This window comes from Numida meleagris, chromosome 3 (assembly GCF_002078875.1).
Source record: "Numida meleagris isolate 19003 breed g44 Domestic line chromosome 3, NumMel1.0, whole genome shotgun sequence".
Lineage (NCBI taxonomy): Eukaryota > Metazoa > Chordata > Aves > Galliformes > Numididae > Numida > Numida meleagris.
The window spans coordinates 61,671,982-61,680,789 of record NC_034411.1 but is presented as its reverse complement, the minus strand read 5'-3'; the positions used below and the strand labels follow the sequence as shown (position 1 = coordinate 61,680,789).

The following is an 8,808-nucleotide window of genomic DNA, read 5'->3' as shown; positions in this document are numbered from 1 at the left end:
TATTGATGAAACTCTTTGATATTGAGGGTCAGCTCTGGAGAGCCTCTCTCTTTGCTGGGGGATGAAGAATACAAAATGGCAGGTATTTAGCTGTTAAGAGTCCCAGGGTTATCCAAAATGTGTAGCATAGAAGCTGTATTTCCTGATAAATATCAGCTGCTGATAAAGGAATTGATGTCAACAATGGATAACTTGGTGTTTCTGGAATTATATGGACTGGAATGACTCCAGTCATTACATTGCGACATATATTTTTCTTGATCCTGTTTATCAGCTGTATATATGTATTTCTCTATTCAAACACCTACAGCAAGACATCCTGAAGCACACTGAAGCTCAAGATCTCCAGGTTTTTCAGAGAAGTAAGGATTTCTTTTTGATTTACTTTTTCAGTTGCTAAAGGGAAGCAAAGATTTCTCTACTGAAAATTAATATGCTTCTTAAAACATTTAAAATCAACATGTGAAATTCAGTAAGTATTCTAGATTAAGTGAGAGAAATAACACTTTATTTACTTCCTTGCAGAAAACTGTGGTGTAGTGTTTTCCAGGGAAAGGCTTTACTGCACACTGCCCTGATCACCTCCCCTTGCTGGGACATAAATAACCACATTAAAGCACTAGGGCATTTGATTCCATGCCGTCTATGTGGTCCTGATCTCATTAAACTTGAAGTTCTCCAGAAGGGTGGGTATTCATGACACAGTGATGTCCCAGTGAAGCCTAAAGAGATGTGGCACAAAGCTCAGTGAGCTATGTTACTTTGAACACGTAGCAATTACTGTACAACCAGCCCTTCTTCAATAATAGCAACTGCATTCTGCACAGCAACTGGGGGAGAGATGGGGAGCTCAACTTGGAATCCAACTGAAGATATGTTTTCTTTCTTTCTTTTTCTTCTTTCTTTTTCTTTCTTTCTTCCCTTTTTTCTTTCCTCCTCTCTTTTTCTTTTTTTTCTTTTTCTTCCTTCCTTTCTTTCTATTGTGCTGAGCATTTATGGGCAAGTTGGAATGAGACTGATGCGCGTTCCTTTGGCTTTTAAGTTCCTGATGTAACATATTTGATCCATCTTCAGCTTTACATTAAAATGAAGTCAAGAGTTAATAGCAGTTCACTGCAAAATCAGTGATTTTGATCTCTGGTTTAATTATGGAACATGAAAGGATTGGTTATTTTGGATATAACTAACTGCAACCACTTACTTAAATGGTAGACTATTAATCTGATAAATTTCTGAAATTTGAGGCAGCTCTGTATTTTGAAAGGTGTTTGTGCAGTTCTTTTGATACAGTAATACTCAGCATCCAGGTTATTTTAAGTTCCAGCGTGAATATGTGTGTTTTTTTATTTTACTTTTAAGATACTGTGTAGTATTGCAGGCTGACAGCAAGCTGAACGTGGGCTCTGGCAGCCCAAAAAGCCAGCTGTACCCTGGAGCGCACCAGGCCCAGCACTGCCACCGGGCGAGGGGAGAGGTTGTCCCCTCTGCTCTGCACTGTGTGGCCACACCTTGAGCACTGGATGCAGGTTTGGGTACCACAACATAAGGACATAAAACTATCAGAGAATGACCAAAGGAGGGCTGTGAAGGTGGGGAAGGGTCTGGAGGGCAAGGTGTAAGAAGAGCAGCTGAGGTCCTTTTGTTTGCTTAGCCCAGAGCAGAAGAGGCTGAGGGAAGCGCTCATGGTGGCTGCAGCTCCTCACAGGGAACGGAGGGGCAGTGCTGAGCTCTGCTCTCTGTGTCAGGGTCAGGACCTGAGGGAACGGCATGGAGCTGCGTCAGGGGATGGGCAGGTGGGGGTTAAGTGAAGGTTCTTCACTTGATGGTGGTGGACATGGAACAGGGCATGACCGTATGAAAAATGATAAACGGTTATAGGATGATATTATACTGTATTATTTTCCATGTACGACCTAAACCTACTTGTAAATGCTGAAGGAATTTCAATCAAAACCAATGCTATTTATTAATTTGACAGATATATTTATTCACTCAACATCATGTTTGGTGCTTTGAAATTTGGATTCAGAAAACAACTACTAATTGGTGCACAAATACTTACATTTCTTAATTTTCTTAATTTCTTAAATAATGCTTAACAGTGACATAATGTAATACAGAAAAGAAAGCTGTTAGAATGTTTACTTAGCTGCCTTTCCTAGAGCAAATGGGATACAGTGTTCTTAAAGAAAACCATGTTTCTTCTGAAATTCAGTCAACTTCAACAATGTTAAAATTTTACCTACACTGGTAGAAAGTGTAAGGCAGAATTATCAGTCTTCTTTCATTCCATGCATTTGATCACTCCACTTTCTCAACGATATCCACAAGGTCAAAAGAGCTCTGTACAGGGAATTTATTTTTCATTTGTTCACTTCTCATGCATATAAATTATGCACTAACACTTGCTTCTAAAAAAAAATCAGTTTGTCAGACCTGTACAAAATATAGAGGCTTTAGGACTGTGCTGCATGAATATGACAGTAATGCAATGATTTGGAAACAGGTTCTAGGCATTTCAAGGAAGACATTTCAACAATCCACAGGTGGGTTCTGAATCTGCTTTACGCCAAATAAAAATGAGGCTATGCATATGATCAGTCTGGAAAAATACTGTATTTTTAGGTAATCCAATTTCAATGAAGACCTTTTGTAAGAACTATATTCTGAAAACCCTACTTATTTTACAGGATGTACATATACATAGCCTGACTTATTTTACTGCAGGTTTTTATACGAAATAATCAACATCTTTTACAGAATGTAACCAAAGCTAAAGAATCTGTCATGCTTGATCTATCTATTCTGCACGGTGATGTTCCTCATGTCTTTCAGCAGCACTGGTCTGTAGATCACCTCCAAGCTTTCCATGTATTCTAGATAATCAGTCACTCGAAATCCATGGAGTGCTTCTTCCTGCACAAATACACACAAAAAATTACCTCAGAAAAAAGATGCATGATTAAAATTTAAAGAATTACAGGCTGCTAAAGAGAGTTAATTTTGTACTGCTCACAGTACAATACATGCATTTTAATACATTTAATTTAGAAATTAAGGATATCCACTCTCTGACAGTACTTTCCAATTAACCTCTTGGTAACAAACGTTGTTCATCTCATTTTTGGAGATCATGAGATATGATGATTTGTAATGAAAACAAAGTGAGCTTTAAAAAAGCAAAGTCAGGTACTAGCATAATATTTTTAAAGACTTTTATACCTGCACAGAAGTTTATTAGTATGACTTTTGTATCCAATTAAGTTCTCAATAAAGCCAGGAAAGTAACACTATGTACTATTTTTATAAGCAATAATGAAGATGAATGCTAAGTAAAACAGGATAAGCACTTCTGCTTGACAAGATAGTCAAGATGGGCATATTGAGGCAGCAGGTTACAGAGTTCTTGGTTCATATGTGGAAATTAGCTTTCCACTTTCATCATTTCAGGAAAGGATTCAAAAAAGGACAAGCAATAAATTTAAAATTCAGTTAATGTGGAAACTTCAAGGTATCTCAGAAGGATCAGAACTGCCAGTATCCCATCCCAGCCAATAGACAAACCGAGAAAAGAGAAAAATGTGTTCATTGACAACTCATTACTTCTACTTTCTTCTTGGCACAGAGGAAAGGCAAAATACAGAGTAACAGAAGATGATCTTTGAGAGTTTTTTGTCTGTGTTTTGTCACCAGGAGAACACGTTAAAAACATTCACTCTTTCAAGTCTCAGCTATAACATCATCTGAATTGACAGCAAAGTCGTCTCCAATTTCTTTAAGTGCAAATGAAAGTATCTTTATATTTTAAAAAGAAAAGACTAGTTTTTAATTTTACTAGCTAGCTGTAACTAGCTCTTCTTCTCTGAAAGAATGGTCAGGCACTGGGACGGGCTGCCCAGGCAAGGTGGTTGAGTCACTGTCCCTGGAGTGTTCAAGAATTGTGTAGATGTGGTACTAAGGAACGTGGTTTAGTGAGCAATATTAGTGGCAGGTGGACAGCTGGACTGGATGGTCTTGAAGGCCTTTTCCAGCCTTAATGATTCTATGATTGTATGATTCTATGATTCCACTCATTAGGTAATAGCAACAAAGGTGAACTGCTGTCAAATCATCTTTTCATGACATATAATGCATGTGAAACACTTAACTGATAGTAATTTTTTTTAAGTTCCTGGACTTGTTCATAGAGCAAATGATCACTGTTAGTATGAAGTTCAAGCTATGAAATTGCTTAAGAAAACATAAAATTAATATTCAAGGGGCTTTCTTGTTTTTTCTTCTATTTTGAAACGTGGTTTATGTTCTTAGAGCAGTTTAAATTTCCACTTTGGAGGGAATTGCTCCACTAGCGTAATCAACATTTGAATGTTGTGCTGAGAAACTACAGGCTAAGACTCAAACCTAAATTTGCCTATTTCAACAAAAGGATAGTTGACTAATGCCTTTGCAAGTACTAAACCCAGGTAAACCCATATTGAAGCACAAACTACATCTGGAATTGAATAAAATGACAGAGTAACTTTTTCTTCTTGAAATAAATTAAGAGCTATCAAAAGCAAGAGTATAATGAAAGTATATCATTAACTCCTCTTTTTCTGCAGTTCTCTCAATGAATTGCAAATACTCCAGTACTACATTAATACAGAGTACTTCTCATTAATTTAACAGCACCATAACAAATCTCTAGCCTGTTCACAGTGTCGGTGACAGCGTGCAAATTGTATTATATAATTTACATCAACTATGCTGGTTAATGCCAACAGGATTAAGTTGTTTTTAAGCTCGTGTATTGATCAAAAACAGTCACACAGAATGATGTACTCATCAGTACATGTACTATTATATGAGTATAATATGATGAGTATTATGAGTTTTTTTTAAGAAAATGACTTCATTGATGTATTATTCATATCCAAAATAGTTCTGTTGGAAAGGATCTACAAAAATCACAGTCCAACTGCCCAACCAGTTCAGGCACATTACTGAGGGCACTGTCCAAATGCCTCCTGAACATGAACAGGCATGGGGCATCAACCACTTCTCTAGGAAGCCTGTTCCAGTATTCACCATCCTCATGATAAAGAAGTTTCCTCCCTAAACCTCACCTGGCTCAGCTTTCTGCTGTTCCTGCCCTGATCTGTGACCAGGAACAGAGCACAGCACCTCCCTCTGCTTCCCCACCTCAGGGAGCTGCAGAGAAAAGTGAGGTCACCTCTTGGCCTCCTCTTCTCCAGACTGGACAACCAATGTCCTCAGCCTCTCCTCACAGGACATACCATCCAGCCCTGTCACGAGCTTTGTTGCCCTCTTCCAGATGCATTCAAGTACCTTAATACCACTCAATATTTAAAAACATAAAAGTCTGATGTAAGCTAGTCAGAAGACTATGATGCAGAGACATAGCTCTTAAAATAATTTTAACTGGAGAAAAAAACAAAAAGGTCAGAAAAACTAAGAATATCTCGGGAAGAAGACTTCTGTCAGCTACTGTGATGACAATAAAAGGGAAACTTCAAAATACAGTAGTTATACTAGTGAAGACACTAACTTTATGAATTACTTCATTCAGTAAGTGACAATATTGCTCGCGGGAGATGGAGAACCTCCTTTCTCAGCCATATTAGTTATCTGTAGGAAACGTATGGAGTCTTGTGCCATTCAGAACATAAGCAATTTCTTTTACTACATTCTGTATGTGAATCTACATGTCACATTAAAAAAGCAGAATGGTTCTCTCTCTGTATATTCAGCTTTTTTTTTCACTCCTGGTTTAACAACTGCTTTCGCCAATGCAGCTTAGCTTATCTTGATTCTTTCAATATTATTTAAGAAATAGGCAGAAAATAACTGCTTTAGATTAAGAAGCATATTCATTTTCAGTACAGAGATATTCCCTTCAGCAACTGGAAAAAAAAAATCAAAAAGAAATCCTTACTTTAAGAAAAACCTGGAGATCTTGGGCTTCAGTATGCTTCAGGATGTCTTGCTGTAGGTGTCTGAACACAGAAATACACATATAAACCTGGTAGTCAGGACCAAGGAAAATACATGTAGCGATATAATGACAGATCTCACTCCAGTCCATGTAGTTCCAGAAACACTGAGTTATCCATTGTAGACAAATCTAGATGAGAACGAAATTATATAAAATTAAATCATTCTAGACATTTAGTCTGGATAATTAATCAGCATTATCTCCTAACTTTTCTATACTACAGTCTTTTTCTCTGTAACATTAACCTACTTATAATAGGAAAAGGGATGAAAATACAGAAGAGACCAAGAATCACTTTGTTTATTTTTAAATCACAGACTCGAATAGTGTTTCACTATCATATTTTTCTTACTTTGGAACAGAAATAAGCTCTCTTTTAAAATACTCTAAACAAAGCTCTCTGTTAAAGTACTCTAAGTCACTATGCATTCAACATTCTCTCATGCTGTATTGTAAACACCACAAAAGTGCTGTATAGAAGAAAACACAATAGTTCCAACTTCAGCACTGAATTTCTTTGATTTTGTGGATTTAATCCAAGAAGTTGATGATACCCTGATATTTAATCATTTACCTGGGATGGAGAGAAACCAGACATGTGGAAGGCAGAAAAGACAAGTGGCAACTCAGCTTTCAGCAACATCTCAATGTGGTGGGCACTGCAAAAGTAGACTGGATGGATGCCAGATTCCACTGTGGTAATAGGCAGGTGCATCTAATTAACAACAACAACGTTGAGGAAAAAGATCAAATCACAGAAATGTGTAATTGTAAAATACCTTTCTGAGAACAATACATAAGAACATATAAAATTACTTGTAAGATAAGTCCTCTCAATTATTTGAGAGATAAGAAATAAAATAAGCAAAAACAGAAATAGGTGGTATTACCAGCTAGAAAAATGTTGTTAAACTAAGGAAAATCTGAGGCTAGAAACTGTTATACATCTTGACTACTTGTTTGCATTAGCAATTTAAGTCTTTACTGCATGTACGCTTTAATTTTCAAAGAAGGGATGGAGAAAATGTTACTATATTTTAAACAAATACTAATTTTTATTGGATTTTTTGGCCTTTTACTGGTGGATAAAAAGTGGAAGTTCTATGGTATTTAAAGTTGATTCCTACAGGCATGCTTTTTTTTCAATAAGCACAGCTGGGGTAAGTGAAAATCTGTTTTGTGCTACAAAAGGAACAGAGGTTAGCCATACGGATGTCAGTGTTTGGTTTCTAGCAAACGAATCTTTGGCTAAATGCAAGGTTAATGTACATCCTTTGGATGTTCCACCTTCCTGAGGCAGGCAACATTACAGCCTAATGGCTGAATAATTTATCATTCATGTTTTGGCATTTTATTTTAATTTACATTGTGGAAATTATGCAAATAGGTTAATAATTCAATTTTCTCTTTGTTTCTTCAAGATATATTGTGAAAGAGACATCATTTAGGTATTGAGAATGAATGCAGCAACCCTGCAATGCTGCTTAGTTCTTGTACGGAAGAAGACAAGTTCTTAGTACTAATGACATACAGCACAACTATATTCACGTAATGGAGCAAAACTGCATTGTGTTGAACAGCTTAAAGACTGGACTCAGCACTGTGAGTGGACCAATACAAGTCATTTCCCATGAAAAGACTGACCAATTTGCATTCACAGAGTACTGCATATAGAAAAGATGCAAAATCTAGAACTCACAGATAACACGTATTTTGTAGTTTATGGTCAAAATACTCAAGCCAATGTGACAATGCACAAAGCCAAGCTGAAAGGGTTTTGTTTTACATAGATGATGCCACATCTTATCAAATACTAAAATCATGGTGCCTATACTACAAATTTGATTCAAAATGCTAATAATTTCAAATTGTGAGGCATTCAGAATTTGGGCAGTAACAATTTTTCAAAGTAACTAAATACATTTTAGTGGTTTCATCCATAAAATTGGGTTTTACTGAAAAAACTAATGGATGAACTTGCACACTGATAAAAAAAAAGGTCATTCACACACACAAAAAGGTCACGTAGCCTTCACACAGCATTTAATGGTACTAACAAGGTTTATTTTACTGTCATCTTTAAAATTCAGTAACATTGGCCATCCATCCACCTGTTATTTCACCTCTTTCCAACAACCATTTAAGCAAATGTCAAATCTATATTTTTCTGAGAATTTTTTTTATGTCACACATTCAGCTAGAGAGCTTTAATGAAAACATAATGCAATACAATTAAAAAAAAAAAACACTTGAGGAAATTGGTGAAGTCTCCTTTGAAAAACTTTAAAGTTGTCTTTCAGAAAGAATCAGCTTTTACATTCTTACAGACATGTGCAGTCTTGGTACCCAGAGAAATGCTGAAACAAGAAGACGAGAAAATTGCTGAAGAAAGGTTAGAGTTTTCTTCCCATCCCCTGACATTATGAGGAACGCAGAGGATGCAAACCAGTCATAGCCAGCATAGCGTCCCTGCAAACAGCCTGCATTTTCTCAGTTAAGGAACTCAGGAAAGAACTCTGCATTGCCACCCAGGAATTGCAGCCCTCCTCCCCCAGGTCCAAACAGAACTAAGAGCTGGTTTGTTATAGATGTTACAAGAGAATACAACTGCACAGAAAGCAGTTTCTAGAGGCACACCTGTCTCTACAGATAAAATAAGAGAATTTTTGAGCTATTTTCCCTGTAGTCTACTTTTTTTCCAGTCTGTAAGTAACTGAACCAAATTAGCAAAAGAAAACAAAGCCCAAGAGAAATCTGTAAATACAAAACCTTTACATCAAAACAAGTTTGCCTACAGTACAGGAACTGAGAAT

At 36.7% G+C, this 8,808-nt stretch overlaps 1 protein-coding gene across 11 annotated transcripts in view; it reads right to left on the bottom strand.

The window, feature by feature from the left end:
- Window positions 1,963-8,808, bottom strand: part of TBC1D32 (TBC1 domain family member 32) — an 85,297-nt gene continuing 78,451 nt past the window's right edge. For 7 of the 11 annotated variants that reach the window (XM_021391001.1, XM_021391002.1, XM_021391005.1 and 4 more), the window contains 4 exons: window positions 8,321-8,475; window positions 6,570-6,710; window positions 5,936-6,124; window positions 1,963-2,916 (listed from right to left, as the gene is read on the bottom strand). In XM_021391001.1, the coding sequence (XP_021246676.1) occupies window positions 2,797-2,916; window positions 5,936-6,124; window positions 6,570-6,710; window positions 8,321-8,475 (605 nt within the window). In that variant the 3' untranslated portion in view covers window positions 1,963-2,796. Of the gene's footprint in view, window positions 2,917-5,935; window positions 6,125-6,569; window positions 6,711-8,320; window positions 8,476-8,808 lie in introns of those variants that run through there. The other 4 variants (XM_021391003.1, XR_002436686.1, XR_002436687.1 and 1 more) reach the window with 4 other exon arrangements.